This window comes from Rutilus rutilus (assembly GCF_951802725.1).
Source record: "Rutilus rutilus genome assembly, chromosome: 18".
In the NCBI taxonomy this organism is placed as follows: Eukaryota; Metazoa; Chordata; class Actinopteri; order Cypriniformes; family Leuciscidae; genus Rutilus; species Rutilus rutilus.
In genome coordinates, this window is record NC_140231.1 from 12,113,535 (window position 1) to 12,138,875 (window position 25,341).

The window sequence follows — 25,341 nt, forward strand, 5'->3', positions numbered from 1 at the left end:
AATTTACCTTACATGTAAAAAAAAAAAAAAGAATATAAATTGCATTGCAATTTTACATTCAGCATGTCATGAGAAACTCTTTTCCTCAGTTTTCATACAGCTGCATTAACCATGTGTAATTGTAATTACATTTGATCGACTTGCTACTGAATGAAATAGTAATGTAACATTTCTTATGCCGTCTGCCATTTTTAATTGATTTTTCTGCATTCTGGGAATTTCCTGCCTTATAATTGGTCAAACTGCTTCTATACAAGATACTTTCAAAATTACCCTTAGAAAAGTAAACAAGTGATCAAATCAAACATGTACTTCACGACCATTATGAAGGGAAACAGTTGTATTTTATAGTATGAATAGGTGTAGTAAGTGTAATTTAGACACACAGTCATTGGTTTGCAATGGCACTGCCATTCATAAATCCTCATGGGACAGTAAAACATCCACTGGACTAGACAAAGCTTTGTTAGTAGGCCTTCTGGGTACTTTTAATTTACTGTTTAACATACTATTTTCACACTGATTTTGTCTTCTCTAGGTTGTTAAATGCACAGCTTTTGCAATTGGTGCCCTTTGACATCTAGTGGTTCACTGCAGTCATTGCACTCAGATAATGTTATTAAATAGAGGAAAAAACAACAAATCCAAATTAAATGAGCACTCTTAAAAGAAACTACCATTTATCACTTTATTGATAACATTGACAAAATACCCCAAGTATTTACACACTACATTGAACATTTTGCAGACAATAAAGTCACTTGAATCATTTGAGATCTAAAAATGCCATGTTTATTTCAAATCACAGTGTCACCTATACATAAAAAAAATAAAATAAAAAAAAAACCAGAGAGAAAGAAAAGAAAAGTAACAATTGAAGGTGCAAATAAGAGCTTTCCCAGCATTTGATCATTTGCTTCCGGTTAAAGCTGAAAAATGTCCCCACAGACTCTCCACACATAAAATTATCAATGTAATCATTCAAAATTACACAAATAATAATATAACCGCACATCACAAACAACCTTTCAACAACGCAGGAAGCTTATGTGGCCGAACGGAAAAATGAAACCTTAAATCTATCCACAAATTGTGCATTTTGAAAGCTGGGAGAATAGAAAAAAAAAAAAAAAAAAAGAACTTTAAGTCAACAGCCATACAGAAACACACCACTTTAAATAGTTTTAAAAAGAGTATGTACTGCTACCACTTTGTTTATTGTCGAACTGTGGAAATATTTTGCTTTTGCCAATGCAGTTTAATAGCAAGCTGTAACAGGACCACCAGCAAACCCGGCATTGAGAATTTGGTTGTCTGAAGTCAGAGCTTGCATGCATTGGGCTTGTCTACTGGTGATCAGTGTATAGCAGCCTTGACATCAAGACCTTGAAAAGTTTCTTGACATCAAGACCTCTTAGACTTAAACTAATTGGCAGCGAACAAATAACTTACTGCTCAATTAGGGGGAAACAAGTTCTTTAGTCATCGTCGTCATCGTCATCATCCTCTTCTTCCTCCTCGTCGTCTTCATCTTCGTCGTCATCATCTTCAACCTTGGGTTTGGATTTGGCAGATGACGCCCCTCCGCTTTTTTCTCCCTTTCTTTTGTAGTCCGCCATATCCTGAGAGAGCAAAATTACGACATGAGAAATTGAGAATTACAACGGTTTAAGAGTATGGGGTTGTAAGATTTAGGCTTTTGAAAGAGGTCTCTTATGCTCGCCACGGCTGCATTTGATCATATACAGTAAAAACAGCAATATTGTGAAACACTGCAACAATTTAAAACACATACTTCTCAATGACAGGAAGGCAGTTGTGCCGTTTTATGTGGAAACCATGAATACAAATATTAGCGTACACTATCGTTCAGAGGTATGGGGTCTATTTAACAACAAATCCGTTTCACAACTGTTTAACGTTGATGTGTTGAGCAGCAATATTTGAATTAGCATATTAGAATGATTTATGAAAGATCATGTGACAGAAGACTGGACTAATGGATGGCTGCTGAAAATTCAGCTTTGCATCACAGGAATAAAATTACACTTTAAAAATGTATATATATATATATATATAAAAAAAAAAACAACACATTATTACTGTTTATATAGTCATTAGGACTGCCCCCTAAAAGTCATGCAAGAAGTGGCGAAGTCACAGTCACAGAACATTAACAGCGTGTCCTTGTGGTAATTACACAACTTTGGGCAGGAAATCAAAATGTTCACCCGTCGACCTCAAATATGGTTCCTCATTTGAAACAAGCAAGTAGCAACTTCACTTGGCCGCTCGCTCTTATGTTGACCTAAATAAATGTGAACTGCAAATCTGAACCATATCCAAGTGTGCATGCAAAGTGTGGAAGTGTAGTGCGCTTTACTGCATGACATGGAGGCGCCGGCGTGATCAGTAAGTTTGAAATGTCTACTTCTAAATGAACCAATATGAAAACAAATACTCTGATTATGTAACCCATATTAAAAGGTCCATTTCTCTCTAAAGGCACATCCACTACTGTGGAGATGGCGAGTCAGCATCAACATCTTTCAGCCAACACTGCCTCAGAAAACACTAGTTTATTAATAAACAATTAAAATGTCTCCTTGCTGTTTTCTGACACGTTCATAAATATATATTGTAATATATAGCCTATTATGATTAAGAAATTAAATAGATGTGCAATTAGTCGACTAATGGCTTAAATGAACGCCTACTAATCAGCTAGAAAAAAACTTTAGTCGGGGGGCAGCCCCAAGTCATTCATTCTTCAACCACTATTCAAACTGTATAGAGGACAACATTTGAGAGGTCATTCTCCACCTTCTGATACTTGTCCTTCAGCTTGTTGGCCTTGGATAGGAAGGGCTGCTTCTCAGAGTCAGACAGATTGTTCCACATCTCTCCAAGTTTCTTGGCTACATCTCCAATGCCCAGGCTGGGGCACTGAGCCTTGATACCAGGCCTCTGCTCTGAACAGAACAGGAAAAATCCAGACCTGAAAAAGCAGAGAAACAATTATGTAACTACCACATAGGACCATATTTCTAGAGCTCGTTTTAAATAATTCTGGATGGAATAAAGAACAGAAAACATACGCTGGCCGCCTTGGAGCATTAGGATCCTTCTTCTGCTTCTGACCTTTCTTTCCTGGATTGTAGTGCATCATTTCCTGGTCATATCGGACCTTGTCCGTTTTGGCCAGGTCGTCAAATTTAGTCTTTTCTTTTGGTGACATAGTCTGCAACAAATGACAGGTCAAGATCCCAGTGGTAACCTTTTTATTCATTTTACATTGATTTCTGGAGATAGACACAGAGATAGGAATAATCTACTTACTTTCCATCTCTCAGAGCACTTCTTGGAAAATTCTGAGAAGTTAACAGAGACACCTGGGTTCTTCTTGTTGTGCTCTTCACGACACGTCTTCACAAAATAGGCATAGGCGGACATCTTGCCCTTGGGCTTCCCTGGTTCACCCTTTGCCATTATTATGAAGTCACTCAAATATCAACACACCTAAAAGTACACAGATAATTTAAGAAAAAAGAAAAAAGCATGCATGTTACTGAGAGAACCACAAATGATTAGGTGCCACAGTTTCAGTGCACATAAAATGCATCTTTTCATTCAACATTGTCCATGGGACATGTCATCAAAATTGACCATTTTTAATGGAATTTTGCAGTATTTTTGTATTATTTATCGGTGCACTTTTTTTTAATACATCAAGTCACGTGGCCTCATAATCTTAGGAAGATTGACTATAACGTCATCCGCAGTGCTTCATGGGAGCGGGCAGGTGCTAAAAAGTTATTCTGGTGCGGTTTGTTTCGATTATCTGACTGGAGGACTTTTTTTTTTAGCAGAATCATGGGTAATGATTGAACTGAATTCATGTGGGCTGATGGCTTCAACAGAAGCATACCATCGATTACCACCCTCACAGCTCACATTGGGTCTGCCTTTAAAGATTTATAAGTTATTCAACAAAAAAATAAAAATAAAATAAAATAACCTTAGGGATAAAATATGTAACTTATTCTTAACGCACGTCGCCCGAGGTGCCAGGCCCGTCAAGCACCGTTTATTTTTATACGTTTCATGTTGTGAAATGCAAATTAATGACAGAAACTAAATTTTATTTTTAAATGTAATTGCTGCAAATTATTGCTTATTTCCCAAATAAGCGTCATTTAGAAGCGTGACTAATTTAAAGGCAGGCATTGTGTGAAGAGAGCGAATGACTAACCGCGTCTCCTCAATCAGACGCTATTCATTAAAATGGCCTCTATCAGCGGCGAGGAACAATGACTTGCACCCCCCATTTTCACAAGAGACACTTCGAGGTCATGATTTAGCGAGTAACTTGTCAAAGTCGACATTTTAAAAGTCGTCCATTAAACACAAAGTGCCGTGAGGAAAGCTTTTGTAAAGTTTTACCAGCTTCACACTGCACGCCAAATCACGAATCCTACTACCGTGAAGGTTTAAGACATGATTCATGAATATTAATTACGCACAGTGACGTTCTCCCCGCATGGCTAATTGATTGGTTGCCATGTACACGCAGTTAGGTGGGCGTTAAGGGAATTAACGAATCCTACTATAGTGAAGGCGTTCGTTGTATATTAAGTCAAGTCACGCTGTAGAGACTTTACGTAGCAGCGTCATCGAATTAATTAATATTCATGAGCCAACGCTTCACCATAGTAGGATTCGCAAATTCGCGCCCGGCACAAACCCGTTTGCAACAAAGGCAGAGTCAAACCAGCCATGACTGGCATTGGCTGCTGTTAACAGCTCAATGCTCTCTTTAACCAGCAAATATGCTAAAATATGAAACTATTACACAGCAAACACAGCCATGATACACGGTGCACTTCACGACAGACTTTCAGGCCATGTAGGAACCCGTGTTTTGTTTGAAGCAAATTTTTATATCGCCAGCCATTTTAAAAGCACGTTCGTCACCCAACTTCGGTTTAACCGACAAAAAAGGTAGTTTTATTGGACCTTAAAGGAAATCTAAATGGTTTAGAAAGAAACAAAATACACACCACCGTTAACATTTCACAGTAAATCAGTTTATACACGAAAAAAATGGTTAGTTATACATAAAGTATCGTTTGTGTAACAAAAAAAGGATTTCAATAATTAAAATAAGATTTAAAAAAGAACATTAGGCAATAATTAATAGTTTAAAATGGAGAGTTTTATAGATACCTTCTTAAATGTTTGTCCTGTCGTCTGTTCTCCACAGTCAGTCACACTAACGGCCTCGCGCTTCCTCTCTATAGAAGACCACACAGCCTCGCGCTAGCTCACTACGAGACCTGCCTGATTGGTTAGTCCCGGCGCGCATTTAAAACAGCCTCCACAACTGTGGATTGGTCAAACTAACTTACATATTCATAAGAAGGGCGCCGGCATTGGATAAAAGCCTAAGACACGCCTCATTATTTAAAAACAAGGCGGGAATTGCTGTCAAAACAACAAAAGTTAAAAAGGTCTGTGGCAAACCACGTGTGAGTGTGAACTACAGTGCACTATAGAGAAACTGTATTCAGCAATTTAAGACTGCATACTATACAGTGTTTAGGGCGTGATAATACTGAGTTGAGGAGTAGAAATTGGGGTAGTTTGGCTGCCATATGAATACGACGAGGGCCTACATAAAGAGAAAGATGGTAATATAATCAAAATAAAGTGAAGTTACATTAAAATTAAAGTCAAACTCGAATCCCTGAGTGGATCAAATAATATTATTGCTCCACAACCATGCATCAAGGATATACTTGTTTTTAAGATTAAATGTAGCTTGCTTGACAAAGATTGACAATAATTATTTGTTTTATTATAAATATTTAGCTTAAATTGCATTTACATGTACTTCAAACCCATGCTTTAAAAAAAAAAGGTTTAAAAAAAAACATTTAAGTAACTATATTTTGTCTAATTAAAAGTAAATTTGCAGATAGAAAAATCAGAAATTAGATATAATGGACTACCAAAAGCAGCAGATATAACACCAGTTTTTGTAAGATTTCTTTCTTCATACAACAAAATTCTGTGTTCAACATTAATATACACAATTACAAATGTAAGCTTATAACAAATTAGAGATTATAAAAATGTATATAAAACAAAATGTAAAAAATTGGTATTACAAATGCATCTAGACAATAAAATATGTATGCATTAGGCAACTTTTAGTATTCTTACAATTCTTATGTCATAGTAATATTGAATTGCATTTAAAATAATAATAGTTTATCTGAAGGTGGCAGTTTATGTGTAAAATAAATATGCTACCACAGAGCAAGTTTATATTATGCATGATTCTGAATTATGTTACATTTTAATTAGTAGTAATTCTTGGAGGCAATAAAAGAGCAAGAACATTCTTGCCAAAGCCACTGGTATATTCAGGTATGTTTTTGTTCTGGATTACATTTTATTGTTAATTACAAAAATTGATAAAAAAAAAAAAAAAAAAAATCCTATGCTTGAAACCCATCCCTTGATGAAGCTCAGATGTCAAAATCATCAACCAAATGTGCAATTTTCATTTTTACACCCAACAAATAAAAATACCCTTCAAAAAGTTATGCATAGAAAACTCATTATGTGGAAAATGTTTGTTGAATGGAGTGCTACGGGATTTAGCCATTGGCTTCATGGCCTTTAGATGGCACTCATGACCAAATGCTCAGACGGTAGTCTGCATGGGTATGCCTTCATGCTCTGAGGAAGAGGAGAAAGAATGTGATGAAGCTGCATCTCGTTTTAGCTCCTCCACTTTCTTCTGCAACTCAGACTTCAGGACCAACAACTCCTTCAGACTCTGATGAACAGGAACCTGACAGACAGACAAGGGGTAAAAAAAGAGCCAATAGTTTCACTAAATGTGAAGTTTTTACATCACAGCATTTTCAACTTTTGTAAAATTTCAATTAAATTACAAGATAATTACCAAATAATAAAAATAAAAAGGTCAAATTAAAATGTATATATAAATAAATACATATAAAAGTCAAATGTAACAATAAATAATGCATTGATAAATAATTGTTAAATTGCCCTTTTATATTTTCTTAATCGAAATGCAAAAAAAGGGACTCTGTACTCCAAAAAATAGTTATATTAAGTTCAAGCAGGAGATAAAAACAATAGTACAAATGTTTCGTATATATATTTTCTTTATCTAATTAAAATTCAGCTGACCTGAGCAACCAAGTTCATTTGTTGCTCCCAAATGTGAAGTATCCAATGGCAGTATTAACTGCATTGTAAATCAAATGGCGAATGCATGTCAGAGTAGCACGTTTATATAGGAAAACAATAGAAAAGCATTGCAGTGGAATGCAGAAACGTGCCGCTTACTCCTACATTATGGTGCACACTAATGATCATTTCCAAACAGGTTTCCCAAATACCACCCCTTCATAAAACAATTAAATAAATGAAAAATAAAGGTTACTACACATTAAAAAAATCTAATTAAAATGTATATATAAATAAATAAATACATTCAATAGTGTGAACTTAAATTCCCATTAAATGTTGGAAAACAAACAACATTTCAGGATTTTTAGTGAAGCAAATAATATCATATAAATAAAATATAACTCTGTTGGGATATATGTAATCTCATAATATATAATATCTCATATTTCTATTATATATATATATGTATATATATATATATATATATATATATATATCTTACATCTGTATATATGTAAGGTCTAAAATAAATGGTCAAAAAGATAAGTTTTGGCATGTATTTAAATAATAAAATAACATTTTATGGAAATCCTTAGATTTGTCTTAATGCAAGAAATCCTATGAAAATTTGATATGAAAACTTCTAAGGCCTCTAAATTATAAACGAACAAAACCTGTTGCACACAATCCGGTACATGACTTCTGTCGTCTGATTGATAGTTTGAACTTTTTTTTTATCAAGTAAAAGGGTAATTCTAAAAAAGTCCATCTTCAGGTCGTGGTTCACGTATTTTTGCTGTGAAATCTTTAATGACTCATAAAGTAAACGTGATAACTTTTATATTTTTAGTAATATTTCAAGATGAACACTTACTGGACTGAAGCAACTTATGATTTACATATATTACTAAGACATATTATTGAATGATCTAGTGTCTATTGATATGTATATGCATTTTATGTACATAATTTACATTTATTTACATTACAAGCAATCAGAATTCTTTCTTACTTTTTACTCATATACATATAAATTATATTTATATAAATGCAACTGCGCCAAAATGCATGTTTTTTATTAGTTTTGGCCTAAGCAAATATGAGATGTTTTCTCCCTCCTTGAGTATGATGTATCAAATATGATACAAAAAAAAAACACACAAAAAAAACAACACATGGAATTCTTTAAAAAAATATTTTGTCTAAAGGTTCAATAAACTGTTCCATTTAAAAAAAAGATTTTTTTTTTTTTTTTTTACTATTATTTCACTTTACAGTTCAACCAGTTCACAAAACACATTTTCACCTACTTCCACTGAAACACATGTGGAATGATGAGTTATTAAACATTAGGTCAACCATCATCTTCCGCATCCCCTGCTCACCTGTGGCCTCATGCGAGGATTCCAGCGCACATAATAACTGACCCAAAGCTCTAGATGTCTCAGACTGGCTACCGGATATAAAACGTGGTGCTCGTAGTTCACATACAGCGGGTTGGTAAACTCCTCAAGCTGGCTGTTCACATATGACCACAGAGACACGGTCTTACTGTAAACCTCCTGCGCAATCAGAATGGAATGACATGAGGGTGAGTAAATCATGACAGAATTACTTTAAGCCCTTTAGCCCTGTCTACACCTGGTCACTTAAATTCCAGTTCAAGTCAACCAAAGCAACAGATATGAGCTGCGTTTTATTTATCATCAGTGACTTACTTTCAGTTTTATTTAAAGGATTTTACACGTCAGCTTGCTGAAGAGGTATTCACATGTTTTTGACATAACCTTGTGTGTATTTGACAGTTTAAAGGTGCAGTGTGTGATTTTTAGCGGCATCTAGTGGTGAGATTTGCGAATTGCAATCGATCAATAATTCGCGGCCTTTCCTTGAAATTTCAAACTCGAATGAGAGGCTACGGTGGCCGACGTAGGAAGCCACGTCTTTTTCTGCTGCTTCTCATTCAAGTTAGTGATGAAACGCGCTCTGTAGCGCTGTCTGTTCGCTGTCGGCTACGGTAGAAACATGACGTCACGATATGGCGACCTTCATAGAAGGGGTGGCCGCCGTTATGTACATATAAATGACTCATTCTAAGGTAATAAAAACATAACGGTTCATTAAGTAAGGTCTTTATACACCACTGAAAACATAGTTATGGATCTTATATTGCATTTCTGTCAATAGATCCTCAGAAATATCACACATTGCACCTTTAAGCGCAATAAGACGTGAAAGAGAACTTGGTTTACTTCTCACGGGACCTGCCGTCTGACATCCAGCTTTCTGTGCGCGTGCTTCTGATGTGTGTGCTCAGAAATCTAAATATCAGAAGTTTGGACTGATATGGCTTTAAAACGCATGCAGATAATAAACTTTCATCATGATGAAGAACTGCAGTGTCACGTGAGCGTAACGAGATGATAGAGATGATAATCATAACCTGACGCACAACCTCTTCTGGGGTGCAGCAGCTCATTTGCATTTAAAGATACAGCATGTTTTTCCTTCTACTCAAAAATGGTAATTTACAACATGGTATAATATGATCTGTGGAGTATTTTGAGCTTAAACTTTACAGACACATTCTGGGGACACTTGAGACTTCTATTACATCTTGTAAAAAGGGCCATAACGGGTCCCTTTTAAATCCGAAAGCATTTCGGAGGGCATTTACACCTGGTCTTTTCACGATCTGACAGCTATCCAAAAACAGAAAACGCATAAAGTGACAAGGTGTAAACAGGCACTAAAACCAAGTGACATTAACGCGCATAACAGTTGCACGCATCTGTTCTTGCCTTCGAGACTCGCTCTTGCTCGCTGTTGTAGAGAAACGTCCCAAACAGGCAGCTGTAGAGGTGATCAAGCACCGTGACCAGAAACAGCTCATTGAATTCAAATGCAGAGGGAAACTATGGAGAGAACAAAAGAGAAAACTTGTAAAAGGCTGATATAATAACGTCGTATCATACGCGTTTCGTTTTTCTTTTTTTCTCAGCTCCACTTGTCACTTTTTCCTCACCTGTCGTGTCATTTGCCAGACACAGTCGATGAACTGCACAAAGAGAGGCGAGCGCTCAGAGTTTGCGTGATTCCCATCTCCATGTCCCACACGCTAACAGACAGAAAGACAGAGGTAGAGGAAGATACAGTGAGATGTTGGTACACATTCAATGCAGTGTGTGTTTTCCCTTATATGCAGAATGTTACTGACCGAAGCAAAGCGGTGTCCGAAGCTCAGCCATTCCTTCTCCAGCAGCACCTGGAAGCCCCTGAGCGAGCGGTAGTGCGCGTCCAGCATGAGCATGGCCAGAGAGGTGAGCTGAGCCGTGCGGTCCCAGCCATCACTGCAGTGCACCACCACTGACGTCTTACCCGACTCGATTCGGTCTGCGATGCGAACCGCACCTGCTAGCAAGAGCTACAGAGAAAACAGTGAGGCTGTACCTTTAAGAAATACTTTTCATTTATTTTTTCACAGAGAAATTATATTGCTGAAATCTTTTTCAGAAAATTTTTTTTTACCCGCTGATGAACATTAAAAACATTGACAGCCAATCAGAATCTACCCTGCTCGAGCATTTAAAGTGGCAGACGACATATATGTACAAGTAGCTTGCACTTATAAACATAACGCTACTTACACGTTACTTAGGTACTTTTTTATTGAGAGTAATGCATGATTTTGAAATAATTTCACTTGAAATATGAACTTCTTGGAATTTATCTTCAGAAATTCTTCTTTAGAAGATTTTCGTGAATCCAGCCCCAGAAGGTTACTTCAACAAGCCTCTTTACAGAATCAGCCAATGAATTGCTTGCTTGTAAATTAAAGTGAAAGAAATATTTTAAAACATACAGAACAGAAACATCAATGAAAAATCCTGAGTATGAAAGTCAGGATATAATGACCACCTGACTTGATCATGGCTTCAAAAACGAACATGGTGTAGTGACATAATCCAGATTCTCACCCTGATGTATTCCAGCCAGTGCGTAGAATCCACGGATGAGAACCAGTGTTGTTGGTCGATGGCAGGATACACCACCTCCTTGAGTTTCCTCAGGGATTCTCTCATCACATGTATGTTGGGGATCTCCAGAAAGTTCAGCTCCACATTGATGTAGAAACTCTCATTCTCATATCCTCCATCTTTGGTCTATAAATGTGGAGCCACATATCAGTCATTCCAGAAAATCTGGTACAGTAGTGGGGTTTGTTGCTGGCACAAGATGGTCATCACACATGATGCTGTAATGTTTTGACATTGCCCATCTATGAGCTTTCTATCATTTCTTTCATAGCCTTATTATCATCAATGTTGAAAACAGTAGTGATGCTTAATATTTTTTTTTTAATAATTTTGTAACATTCTAAATGTCTTTACCGTCACTTCTGATCAATTTAACGTGTCCTTCCTGAATAAAAGTGTTGGGGAAATTTACTTTTAAAAGTAATGAGTTACAATATTGTGTTACTCCCTACAAAAGTAACTAATTGCATTACTTAGTTACTTTTTATGGAAAGTAATGTTACATTACTTTTGCGTTAATTTTTCCTCACCTGGGCTAGGCTTGTTTGTTTGCTTTTTAGTAATTGAATTATTTTTTTTTATTAATAATTGAACATTCCATTATTCATGGTTTGTATATTTTGAGTTAGCATTTTACAGTTTTTAATCATTTTGAGGACTGCTGAATCTGTTTTTGTAAAGTAAATGCTCACATTTAGTCTAGAACTACAATAACCATAATGTTTACACACGGCGCACACAACGACTCTGCACCTTAATCACGATTTCTCTCAACATGGGGACAGAACAGATGTCAGGCAATAAATGGAAAAACGAAGTAACTTGTTGTAAATTTCAAAGTAATGCGTTACTTAACAAGTTACTTGTAAAAAGTAATCTGATTACGTAACTCGCATTACCCCCAACACTGGCTGCAGTATTTGTTTTTTAAAATACAGTTTCTTACTTTGTTGGTGTCAGCCACAGTGCATTGGCGAGCATCAAAGATGCAGAGCTTGTGAGACTGAGCGTTGGCGTCGAGTATCGTCTGAAGGTACCGTTCATCCTCCCTGCAGCGACGGTCTGACGGGCCCACCTGTGGCTGACTGCAGCGCACTATAGCGGCCTGACTCTCAGGGTGAATCCAGGACAGCACCTGAGGGAATGTGATTACGTTTAAGAAGATGGTCATGAGAGAACAAATAAAACAGCATTTAATATTTAAAACCATAGTTAAAAACTGCCTCCATAGCGTTCTGATTGGTTACGGCGATGTTCACGCGATAAATACCGTCTCTCGTTTTCGAGTGTGTTCCGTATTTGCAAATCGGTCTGAATTTATAAATAATGGTGTCAATGAGATGGCCAATAAAAAGTAAGTATACAACCACTTGATATCACAGCTTTATGTGAAAGTGACATGTGAAGGCCAAGTATGGTAACCCATACTCGGAATTTGTCCTATGCATTTAACCCATCCAAGTTAGAGCACACACATTAGAAGCAGTAAGTAGTGAACACACACACACACACACACACACTGCAAACCATGCCTGTACTGAATCAAACGCGTTATCGTTAACTATAATAGCACTGATGACAATACAGATGCTGCTTGAGGATATTTCAATTGGCCAAACAAAGGCCCGTTGTAAAGTAAAACGTAACTGTTAAACAAGATAAAAAAATAAAAAAATAAAAAAACTTCTTACAGGGAAACGCCGTTTGGCCCTAAAGGCCGCCACTCTCTTCAGTTCGTCCTCTGTGACGTTTGAAGGCAGGACCAGCAGAGCAGGATACGTCTCACACACCTCATAACTGCTGTTCACTTTACTGATGATCCAGCTCTCGTTTGGAAGACCCTGCCATCACCCACAACATCGACATCAGAACATACTGCAATACCAAAATGATTACATATTTTGCATATGGTGAGTGGTGAAGACAGTTCTTACCTGTCTCTTGTACTCAGCGACTGGGTCGTAGATCTTCCAGCCATCTTCTGGGAACTTCTCTCGGTATTTAAAGGCAAAGAGAGGCTAAGGGAAGAGAAGGAATGTGTATCATTGAACACATTGAAACATCGTCAGCTAGTGCGCTATGGTGTGTATAGGACATCCTCACGCAAGTGTCATGTGTGGGTGTTTTCAAGAAGTCGTACCAGGTTGTGGGAGAGAGGGAACGCATACTTTGACATTATTTCAAACACCTCCAAATCGCTCTGTCCCTCCTTCTTGTATGCAAACCGGGGGTTTCTCAGGTCCTGTGAAAAGAAATGGTCAATTTTAAAATGTGTGCAAGAGAATCAAAAGCTAAGCTAAGACAGAAAAGGGGCCATGTATGGAAGCTTGTTTCCGCAACAGAATAAAAAATATAAAAAAGGTAATTGTGACTTTTTCTCTCTCGCAATTGCAACTTTATATCACGCAATTCTGACTTTATATCACGCAATTCTGACTTTATATCTCGCTATTGCAAGTTTATGAGATATAACCTCGCAATATCGAGATATAAAGTCAGAATTGCGAGATATAAAGTCAGAATTGCGTGATATAAAGTTCTGAGTTATAAAGTAATTCTGACTTTTTAACTCGCAATTGTGAGTTTATATCTCACAATTCTGACTTTATAACTCGCAATTCTGACTTTATATCTCGCAATTCTGACTTTATATCTAGTTATTGCGAGTTCATATCTCGCAATTCTGACTTTATAACTCGCAATTGCAACTTTATATCACGCAATTCTGACTTTATATCTCGCTATTGCGAGTTTATATCTCGCAATTCTGACTTTATAACTCGCAATTCTGACTTTATATCTCGCAATTTTGAGTTTATATCTCACAATTCTGACTTTATAACTCGCAATTCTGACTTTATAACTCGCAATTCTGACTTTATATCTCGCAATTCTGACTTTATATCTCGCAATTCTGACTTTATATCTCGCAATTCTGACTTTATAACTCGCAATTGCAACTTTATATCACGCAATTCTGACTTTATATCTCGCTATTGCGAGTTTATATCTCGCAATTCTGACTTTATATCACGCAATTCTGACTTTATATCTCGCTATTGCAAGTTTATGAGATATAAACTCGCAATAGCGAGATATAAAGTCAGAATTGCGAGATATAAAGTCAGAATTGCGTGATATAAAGTCAGAATTGCGTGATATAAAGTTCTGAGTTATAAAGTAATTCTGACTTTTTAACTCGCAATTGTGAGTTTATATCTCACAATTCTGACTTTATAACTCGCAATTCTGACTTTATATCTCGCAATTCTGACTTTATATCTAGCTATTGCGAGTTTATATCTCGCAATTCTGACTTTATAACTCGCAATTGCAACTTTATATCACGCAATTCTGACTTTATATCTCGCTATTGCAAGTTTATGAGATATAAACTCGCAATAGCTAGATATAAAGTCAGAATTGCGAGATATAAAGTCAGAATTGCGTGATATAAAGTCAGAATTGCGTGATATAAAGTTCTGAGTTATAAAGTAATTCTGACTTTTTAACTCGCAATTGTGAGTTTATATCTCACAATTCTGACTTTATAACTCGCAATTCTGACTTTATATCTCGCAATTCTGACTTTATATCTAGCTATTGCGAGTTTATATCTCGCAATTCTGACTTTATAACTCGCAATTGCAACTTTATATCACGTAATTCTGACTTTATATCTCGCTATTGCGAGTTTATATCTCGCAATTCTGACTTTATAACTCGCAATTCTGACTTTATATCTCGCAATTCTGACTTTATAACTCGCAATTCTGACTTTATATCTAGCTATTGCAAGTTTATATCTCGCAATTCTGACTTTATAACACGCAATTGCAACTTTATATTATGCAATTCTGACTTTATAACTCGCTATTGCGACTTTATATCACGCAATTCTGAGAAAAAAATCAGATTTGTGAGATTATTACCTTTTTTATTTTTTATTCATTGGCAGAAACAAGCTTCCATAGGCCAAGAGCCAATGAAGGGTGGAAAAAAAGAAAACTGATTTGTCCTTTGCCTTGCAGACTATCTCAAGTCCTTGAGTGTTGTCTCCGTGACTCTGAACAGCGATAGACTCGAGTCTGCTTACGGCTCCGAGATTCACATCCAGCACAAATGGAGAATCCTTTCACAAACACAGAAACAACCTTAATAACCAATCAAAACATTTGTGCTTGTTGAGATCTGAGAAAACACTCTGGGATAAAAGCACTAATTTAATCAATCTACTGAGACAGTAACTCAACAGAAACTCAGTACGATGCTGTTCAAAAGTTTGAAATAATTCAAATGTATTAATGTGTTTGAAACAAGTCTCTTATGCCCACCAAGGCTGCATTTATTGGATCAAAAATACAGTATTACAGAAATATTATTAAAATGTAATTTATTCCTGTGATACAAAGCTGAATTTTCCACATCATTACTCCAGTCTTCAGTGTCACATGGATACTGGTGTATCGATACTGCAACAATATTACAGTATTTACATGTATCGAAACATTGATATTTTTGACAAAACTACTTAGTGGTAGGGATGCACTGATATGAAATTTTTGGCCGTTACCGATAATTCTTTATATTTGAAATCCAATAACCGATATATTGGCCGATAAATATAAATTAAAAAAATTATATAATTTTTGACAGTCTGATTACAAAAACAAAAGTCCATGTCCCAAGCACACAATTATAATGTTCTCATTATAATCTTATGTAGCCTCAATGACAAACTTGTTCTGTGCATGTTTCACTTAATTGTATTATCCTCATTTGAAGTGATTCCAATCATATTTCAAGCAATTCAAAACCATCATGGCACATCAGCTTAAGTAAACAATCCATTAATAATCGGCTTTAATATATCAGGCAAATTTTTTGGGGGCCGATAATGATAACATTAAAAATGAACAGCCGACATATCGCGCATCCTTACTTAGTGGAATGTTCAAGCACAATTTTTTGACCCAGAACACTGACATGAGGCGACACCACAGTAAGCTTTTGTTGCCGCTAGTTCCTTAATATTATTCTTTAATATTAATATTCTTTCGATAATGTAAAAATAAGTAGAAGAGTGTGTTTACCCGTGTCAGGCTCTTAAAGTAGAGCTTGTAATCAGTGATGGTGAGAGTCCCTCTCACAACCCCAGAGAATGGACAAATATACATGACGTCTTTGACTGTGAAAACACCATTGCATACAAAGGTTATCTACCATTGATGTGCATATGTGTGGAAGGCTAATTCCATCCACTTATCTAACCCATACTAACTAAAAAGGACGACAATAATATTTAAAGCCTTGTCCACTGACCTTGTGACCTAAACGTTAACTTATTATGTCATATTATTTTTAACTTGCTATGCTTCATGATGGTTCTGTACTGTTACATCAGGTAAAAAGATGCTAAACCACAAATGCGCACGTGTTAAGGTCCTTACCAATAGCCTTGATGGTTTCTCCAGGAACACGTGGAGCCTCCTCCATCTGAGCCTGCTTATTTCCTTCTCTGAGTGCCTGTCACACATTGGAACAAACACATTCTTGATATGATTACATGCACATTATTTTCCGATTAAGGTCCATACTCTGAATAAGCTTTTATTCTGATAAGATGTTCTTCAGAAGGTCTGAAAAATTCGGATTAATTTCTAGAATCTAGAATGTTGGCTTTTGGCATTTAGGTTAATGCATTTTACATGACACTTACATAAGCAGAATATGTAAAACTCAACACCATTTTGCAGGGAATTTCAATTTTCTAAGGTGTTGTGGCTGGTTTCTAGACAACATACTGGTCAAGTCATAAGAGAAAACCCAAAGCCCAATGTCACTATAACATTATGGTCCCTAAATATGGCCCATGTCCCCCCCCTTCAGTGAAAGTCTATGGCATTCAGTAGGTCTTCCACCCTGCTCCTGGAGGCCCACTGCTCTGCAGAGTTTATATCCAACCTGCTTCCTAGCTTGTGATTTTCCTGTAATCCTGAAGAACTTGACGTTGCATTGGTAGCTATACGCCAAAAACAAGCGCAACATGGGGGGTTTGCAATACAGATGTTGTCTTATTTACAACACAACAACGCTCGACAACCACAAATGAATGTATTTCGAAACAGATATGTAATCGCATTTCATGGGATTTTTTGCTGTTCACACTTGCTAAATCTGATCTGGTTTCAATCTCATATGCACAAAAATCTTATTTGGAGTGACAGTTTGAAGGCTTTACAAAACGCACGCACGCACACACGGAGTATAGGCCACAAAAGCACAGTCGTCTGCATACTGCAGCTCCAGGACCTGCTCTCTACAGGTTTTTGTGGTTGCGTGTAGCCTCCTAATATTAAAGAGGTTGCCATCTAATCTGAAGTGCACTGCCACACCACTGCTGTTTTTAATCTCGTTGTGCGTACAAGGAAGGGCTCGGACTCTTGTCCGCCTATGGTCACCCGAGCAGTCACCCCATCATGGCGGAGGATGTTAACAAACTTATTGGGACAGCCAAACCTCAGGAGGACATCCCATAAGAGCTCTCTTTGCACAGTATCAAATGCTTTCGAGAGATCGACAAAGGCCATAAACATGTCCTGATGTTGCTCCCGGCACTTTTCCTGAAGCTGCCGGGCTGTGAAGATCATGTCATTCGTGCTCCTGTTCTTTCGAAACCCACACTGTGATTCTGGCAGCGTTGACCCAGTGATGTTGTTAATAAGTCTCTGAAGCAGCACCTTGGCCATGACCTTACCACCAACAGAAAGGAGTGATATGCTACTACTTTTGCCTGCTCAGCAGGGATGTTATCAGCGCCAGGGGACTTGTTGCTCTTAAGGGAACGGACAGATGATAGAACCTCCTGGAAAGTTGGTGGTAGACTGAGATTGTGGATGTGAGGAAGTTCATACTCCCGGTTGAACCTATACAAAGCTTTGCACTTCAACTGTTTCAAATTACAGCTACAAACCCTGTGACGGTCGGCTTAGTCTATCGGCCTCCGAAACCAAATAGAATGTTTGTCCCGGAATTTTCTGATTTGCTGAGCGAAATGTCTACTAAGTATGATCGCTTTTTGCTCTTGGGTGATTTTAATGTGCATATCCGCTGTGGTAAGGACACACTTTCACACAGTGAATTCTTAAATCTGATTGAATCGTTTGACTTGGTGCAATGGGTAAACAGCCCTACTCACAAACTGGGTCATATGTTAGACTTCATAATTTGCAAATTGATGATGTAATGGTTTGTGAGACAAATTTTTCAGATCATATGCCTGTCACTTATAAGACATCGACTGGCATTCAACCTGTGCTTTTGGATGACTCTGTGTGCTGGTCAAGGACACTAAGTGATTCTACAAATGTCTAATTCTCTGCGCCATTTAAAACCATTGGACTTTGTTAAAATCCACCTGTGGTGATACTTTGGACTGTATTGCTCCGTTAAGACCCATAAAAAAACATAAATCAAAAGTAAATCCCTGGTTAAATGAAATGACTCGTTCCCTCAGAAGACAATGTTGGCAGGCAGAGAGAAAATGGAAAAAGGGCAAGCCCACTATGAATCCCTCAGAGACTCTTTATTTCAATTCCAGAAAGCCGCAAGAGATGCAAAAAATATTTACTTTTCTAACATTATTAGGGATAATGCGGGTAATCAGAAATTCTTGTTTTCGATTATAAATTCTGTTATTAATCCGTTAAACAACACACACCAAAAGTCCTCACGGATTTCGTGAGGAGTTTTATATTTTTTCAGCCAAAAGATCATTGATAAGCGTGGAGTGGAGTGGAGGGAGTTTCAGCCTATTACTGCATCACTACTACAAGACATTGTGCAAACCCACCCAGTGTATAAACGATATGATGCCCATATGAGGCTCATGCCCACAAGAGTTTAAACATGCTGTGTTGACACCCATGCTGAAGCGGCCAAATCTGACCCCGGATGATGTGAAGAATTATAGACCTATCTCACAGCTGCCTTTGGTCTCGAAAATTTTAGAAAAACTAGTTTTCCAACAATTACTTTCATTTTTAAATGAAAATTCTATAGCAGAAACGTTTCAATCCGGTTTTAAAGCAGCCCATAGCACAGAGTTGGCACTGCTGAAAGTTTTAAATTATATATTTTTTGCACTAGACAAAGGAGATGCTGTTATTCTGGTGTTGCTGGATTTGAGCGCAGCCCTTGACATGATTGATCATGATATCCTTATCTCTCGCCTTGAACACACAGTAGGCTTAAAGGGTACAGTTTTGAAATGGTTTCAATCCTTTGTTAGTGGTCGATATTTTTCAGTCAATTATGGAAATTCAACCTCCACTAAAAGACACCTTCCATGGGGTGTACCGCAAGGGTCTATTCTCACTCCAACACTTTTTTCTTTGTACTTGCTCCCATTGGGTAGCATTTTTAGAAAGCATGGAGTATCATTCCACTGTTTCGCCGACGACACTCAATTGTATTAACCACTAAGACACCCGACAAAATCTTTGGATTGTCTTTTAGCTTGCCTAAATGGTATTAAAAACTGGATGGCAAAAAATGTTTTAATGTTAAATGAGGACAAAACAGAGGTCATTGTGTTTGGCCAGCCAAATGACCCTTTTAGATTCGAGCCCATTGGCGCCTTACTGTAAAACGTCGGTATGAGATTTAGGCATCCAAATCGATGATAACCTAAAAATGTAAAAGCAAATCAATTCGCCTGCTTGTTTTTATAATCTGCGTCTCCTAGTAAAAACTAAACCTTTCTTATCTAATGTAGATTTCGAAAGAGTTATTCATACTTTTGTTCGATCGTGTCTCAATTTTTGTAACTCCCTCTATTGTGGCATCTCTGCCGCATCCCTGGCCCGTTTACAATCAGTGCAAAATGCTGCGCCGAGGCTGTTAAAGAGGATTAAGAAATATGAAACTATTACTCCGATTTGAGCTAATTTGCACTGGCTCCACGTTCATCTTAAGAGTCAAATATACGATTTTTAATCAGGCCTCCGTGTACCTTGCAAAACTTTTGATTCCTTATAATCCCCCTAGAGCATTGCGTTCAGAAAATCAAATACTTCTTGTCGTACCAAGGACTAAACGCCTTCATAAAGGTGATCTTTCGCTGTTATGGGACCGAGATTATGGAATGAGCTGCCTCTATCTATTAGATCTGCTAAATCTATATCAGTATTCAGGAACTTGCTCAAGGCGCATTTATCATTGACCGCTCATAACAGGTTATCTCAATGTGGTATATGTGGTGTCTGTGGTGTGAGATTTGTTACTACCGGTATGTATGTTTTATATTTTATCTTTTTATGTTTAGAACTTTGGGCTACCTCGGTTGCATTTAGCAGTGCTATATAAATAAACAAAGAAAGAAAGTTCAGGCAATTCATCCAGGATGGTGGGGTCTGCATCAGAGTCTTGATTAAGCAGGGTGTCAAAATGGTCAACCCACCTCAATAGGATACTATTCTGGTCCTACAGAAGTGTTTGACCATCAGCTGTTTTCAGCGATTTGTTTGACAGCATTATAAAAATGATGCATGTCATTTTTATCGGCAAAGGATTGGATTTCATGTGCCTTTTCGGTCCACCACTCATTCTGTATGGCCCGTATTTCCTTTTGTACTGTCCTCCGACCTGCCTGCCAATGCTGTCTAGTCTTAATGGATGAAGGGTTGTCTAAAGTTGCCCGGTGTGCTTTTCGCATATCCTTAAGCAGGTTGTGGATGGTGTCTGAGTTATCGTCAAATTAGTCTTGGTGGTTCTTGCTCTTAAAGTGTGTGTTAAACAAGAAATAAACAAATGGTGATTTATAAAAATACCTCTCAGATACAGAAATACTCTGTATGTGGTTTCCTTTCCACCACTCCCAAACTTTAAGTTCTCTCTCTGCCTAAAGCAAACAGCCGGTCCAATGTTTGAGGCTGTAAACTAAACGCGGAAGGCAGAGCTGTAATTCAGAGCACTGAAGAAAATCTCAGTGAGATTCATATTTTTGGATGCTTTCATTAACTTTGACAGAAGGGAATATGCACTTCACATAGCTAAAATACACTCAGCAAACAGAGTAACGTTCTGGCAACCATGTATAAAACTCTAGCATCTTGATGGTGAATTTAGCACCAGTAACTAGTAAACCTCTGGCCTACATGCATTATCTTTTAAGATCCCATGAACCACAAGTCAATGTTTTGGCCCTGAAAAAGCTGTTTATGTGTGCAAACTGCTGTCAACAAGCAGTAAGGAGTTCAGAGGGATGAGGGTCTGCTCCACCCACAGTGACAGAACTGTTTGGCAGCTTCGTGGACACAGACGAATCAGAGAATTCAGTCATTCTGTTGTGGTCCAGCTGCAGGACAACGACAGCACTGTGGAATTCAACAGGCTTGACCTTCACCAAGACAAAAGATCTATGGAGATCTGTTCAGCATTATGCTAATAAAGCCCTAGAAAGATGGCACGGGGTGGTGATATTTCATAATGGCATATGAGTCAAACCATCTGTATTTTCCCCCCTCACACATTCAGTTATGTGCTATATCAATAATGGAGAAAAGGCAGCAGATTAAAATACAAATCATGCTCTTTCGACAGCATCTGCGGCATAGAAAATAATTTAGACTGGGTAAAAACAAACTGAAAATGTGTTCACTGTAATAAATCTAAAGTGCCTTTGCAGGCAAGCATGAAAATAAATGATATCCAAATATTATAATTAGTGCATTTACATGGACAACAACAATTATGGTAAATATAAAAAAAACAGATCATTATAATAAGCAGACAATGCAAGAAATCCACATTTACAAGATTTTACGGACGGCCGGACGGACAGACAGATAGACAAACGCAGATAGATTGATGGACGGACGGGCGAACGGATAGATAGATAGATAGATAGACAGATAGATATAGACATGAATGGATGGATGGATGGATGGATGGATGGATGGACAGACAGACTGACCCCCGTCCCGTTCCAGTGCCACTTTCTAACTAACATAATCACACAAGGTAAAGATAACATCTGTCTTGTTATTAGCGACAAAAAACTTGCAACAGGAGAAACTGAAGCATGTGTCATGAACAGCCCAGAGTTCAAAGATGGGGATGGACTCAAATACATGTTTGGGGAAGCTAGTTAATGCATACAAATTCAGGTACTTAACTACCATCTACACCGTGAATTGGGGGGGCAAGGTTAATTCATGAGCGGGAGCTTGAAAAAGAGTGAGAAGAGGAAAAATTATTTCATGTTAAATAGCATTTAACCCTAACATTACATGTGTGTGCTTGTTTATTTTATTTGGATGTAAGTGTCTTGAAACTGTCTATTTCTGATTGTGAGCAAGTAATCATGTCAAATTGTTAACGGAGTCACACACAAACACACACAGAGAAAGACTTGCCGAAGAGGGGGCAGTCTGTTGAGGGTCACTGTCCAAGAGAAATCCTTTAACCTCCACATCACAGTCCTGCACCAAAGAAACACCACAACAACCACAGAAAAAACAGAGATCGATGAGGAAAGAGAAAGAAAAAGAGAGCAGTGCATGTAACCACACACCAGAAAGATGCAATCATTTCAAGAGACTATGAGAACTACAAGCTTTCATGCAGGTGTAATAAGGTCAAAAGGGCTCATACACATTTTGTATCGCTTTATATTTTTCTGCACCAAAAACTTTTGCACTGGAGAGAGAAGTTCTGAAATTTACAATTTGTTAGTCAACTTTTTTATTTAAAATGTTTAATTTGACAAGATTTACATTAATTTGACATGCTATATGACCCCTTTAAATAACCGAAACAGAAGCAGTGTCAGAATCAATCAGAGGTTCTGCATGATTAACAGAAAAGTAGATCTCAACTCATGAGATTCATCAATGTTTGAAGTTCCATAGCTTTTTTTCCTCATAAATGTATTATAAAATTGGTCCATATGACCTGCGCACTATATTCCAAGTCTTGCTAATCATCCACTAGCTTTGTGTGAGGAACAGACCAAAAAGTAAGTTGTTCACATAAAAAACGTTGACAGCCAACCAAGCTCTCCTGGTCATGTTTATGAGGGAATTAGCGATGTCTGATTCATTTGAGTCAGATTTTCCATCTTTTCAGTGAATCAGTTGATCTAGTTCATAAAACTGGTCTGAATGATTCACAGATCTGTTGTTGTGTTCAACAGATTTAAGTATCTGGTTGACAGCATGCTTTTTCAGTCTGTTCCTCACACAAAGCTCATTTGACATCAGAAGTAATTACAGCAGAGTTATCTGGACTGTTTTTATGATTCTTTTATGATTCTAGGATATGGCCAGGAAAAAATAACCCTTTGTGTTCCACCGAAAGGGTTTTGTAACAAAATGAGGAGTAAGTAATTTATTTTTAATATGAAATTTGTTAGAAACAGTGGAGAGTAGACTTGACAAAATAACTTGATCAGCAATGTTCTGATCCACTGTGGTTTCATGACAAAAACAGCAGTTGTCTACACGGTGCTGACTCTTGCATAAGAGTGTATAAACTAAAAACACTGGGTGGAGATCTCTGGCAATGCATAAATAAAAAAAAACAGAAACCTGTTTTGAGTTAGTGAGCATTTACATGTTTCGTCATATTGTTTGCTTCTGTATGCGGTCTACTAGCTCTACCTATTGCCACATATTGATAAAATATAAGTGAAAAAAAACAAAAAAACATGAATAAATCAGGGCACATAAGTGTCATGAGTATCTTCAAAACAAAAGAAAGCAGATGCGTTCTTTGTAAAAGTAATGCAATCCAAACCGAAAGAGATCTGTGTTGAAAATTTCTTTAAAAAATAAATAAAATAATAATAATTAATATAAACACTAGCACATACACATACCTTGCACTCTCTAGAAATAGTCTCTGAGCTGATGGATCCAGAGATCGGACTTGACATTGTGGCTGCAATCAGTTGTTTGCACCATTCAACATGAGCCCCTGTGGGACTATAATATGAAAGTGTTAGTGAGTTACGCAATACTTCTGACAATAATATATGTATAAGCGCACTCAGTGAGCATTTATGTTCAGCTGGCTCTTATTCACCCCAACAGTTAATCATTCTTAACTATGTTGTTGACTCAGACTCTGCTGTTGCATCTGTAGGTTATGTACTTTTATATTCATAGGGTTTAAAATGTCTTGAGCACTGGCTGTAAGGAATTATAATTATAATTTTATTTTTTTACTATTAGTAGCCTAACTCAGCCAATGGCACGGCTGGTCACGTGATATCAACACAGCGGCGCCCATGAGGGGGCGACCCGCTGCACTGAATAACAAAAGCTTTTTCTAAGACTATGTCTGCAGTCATCATCTCATGTATGCATGGATCATTTATTAATATATATATATATATATAACCACTGTTCCATGAGTAAACATTAATTAGCTATATAAAAAAAGTGCACCTTTAATAAAGAAAAGTCATAAGCGTTGCTCATGCTGATAAAGTAGCCTACTTTCTTATCAGCATGTCTGGTTATGAGACAACACCTCATTCAAACAAAGTAAGCCCAAGGATTCTGTTTGCATCAAGTCACTCAGTAACTAAACCGAAGAACGTGGTGAAACACCTGGTTTATGACACCTCGTCATCTCATAGCGATCACAACCAACGCGAATTACAAGAGCGCATCCACGCCACTGATGGAGAACATGGGGTGTCATAAGATATAAAAGGGGTGTTATTGGCACTGACCTGTCTGGAGGATCAGGGTTTGACTGTGGTGCGGTCTGTCGCTTGTCCATCCTCTACTGTAAGCTTACAGAAAGTCAAAATCACGCTATGTTGCATATCCAAGGCTCATCGTGTGCCATACAACTGATAACGCTAAAACTTTGTGTCTCGCAAAGACGCGAAATCCTACTGTCTAGGGATATCGCTCATAAATGTTAATCAGGTCTGTGCTGTGTAAGCTTCCAATGGCGATGGCTTGCTCATGAATATTAATTACGTTGCGTCGGTATCTTCCAATTGCAAAGACGTAAGTCATTAATATTAATACTCAGCATTCAACGCAGTATGATTCGT

General features: G+C 37.4%; 2 protein-coding genes across 3 annotated transcripts; both read right to left on the reverse strand.

Moving 5' to 3' along the window:
• Window positions 1-674: 674 nt before the first annotated feature.
• Window positions 675-5,392, reverse strand: hmgb3b (high mobility group box 3b). The gene is made up of 5 exons (XM_084387588.1): window positions 5,227-5,392; window positions 3,340-3,519; window positions 3,099-3,241; window positions 2,824-2,998; window positions 675-1,622 (listed from the first exon to the last, which is right to left on the reverse strand). Exons 2-5 carry the CDS (start codon window positions 3,487-3,489, stop codon window positions 1,479-1,481), a joined length of 612 nt encoding a protein of 203 aa, XP_084243714.1. The 5' UTR covers window positions 3,490-3,519; window positions 5,227-5,392; the 3' UTR covers window positions 675-1,478.
• Window positions 5,393-5,837: 445 nt separating this feature from the next.
• On the reverse strand, window positions 5,838-25,208 carry mtmr1b (myotubularin related protein 1b). Of its 2 annotated transcripts, XM_084387450.1 has the most exons (16): window positions 25,009-25,208; window positions 24,148-24,253; window positions 22,685-22,750; window positions 16,718-16,793; window positions 16,361-16,455; window positions 15,292-15,399; window positions 13,408-13,509; window positions 13,202-13,285; window positions 12,959-13,108; window positions 12,214-12,402; window positions 11,208-11,393; window positions 10,448-10,654; window positions 10,256-10,348; window positions 10,032-10,145; window positions 8,616-8,792; window positions 5,838-6,862 (listed from the first exon to the last, which is right to left on the reverse strand). In XM_084387450.1, exons 1-16 carry the CDS (start codon window positions 25,056-25,058, stop codon window positions 6,713-6,715), a joined length of 1,953 nt encoding a protein of 650 aa, XP_084243576.1. In that variant the 5' UTR covers window positions 25,059-25,208; the 3' UTR covers window positions 5,838-6,712. The 2 variants fall into 2 exon arrangements, with proteins under 2 accessions (XP_084243576.1, XP_084243577.1); XM_084387451.1 differs by lacking the exon at window positions 22,685-22,750 and having other exon boundaries at window positions 25,009-25,191.
• Window positions 25,209-25,341: the final 133 nt, after the last annotated feature.

Bases quoted from the DNA above. Each gene is read 5' to 3' on its own strand.
- hmgb3b (XM_084387588.1), bottom strand. From the start codon at position 3,489: ATGGCAAAGGGTGAACCAGGGAAGCCCAAGGGCAAGATGTCCGCCTAT. The intron at 2,999-3,098 runs GTATGTTTTCTG...CTGCTTTTTCAG, and splicing joins AATGCTCCAAGGCGGCCAGC to GTCTGGATTTTTCCTGTTCT. The intron at 1,623-2,823 runs GTGGAGAATGAC...TTGCTCTCTCAG, and splicing joins TGAAGGACAAGTATCAGAAG to GATATGGCGGACTACAAAAG.
- mtmr1b (XM_084387450.1), bottom strand. From the start codon at position 25,058: ATGGACAAGCGACAGACCGCACCACAGTCAAACCCTGATCCTCCAGAC. The intron at 24,254-25,008 runs GTCAGTGCCAAT...TTCATATTATAG, and splicing joins AACCCTGATCCTCCAGACAG to TCCCACAGGGGCTCATGTTG. The intron at 10,655-11,207 runs GTGAGAATCTGG...TTTTCTCTGTAG, and splicing joins ACTGGCTGGAATACATCAGG to CTCTTGCTAGCAGGTGCGGT.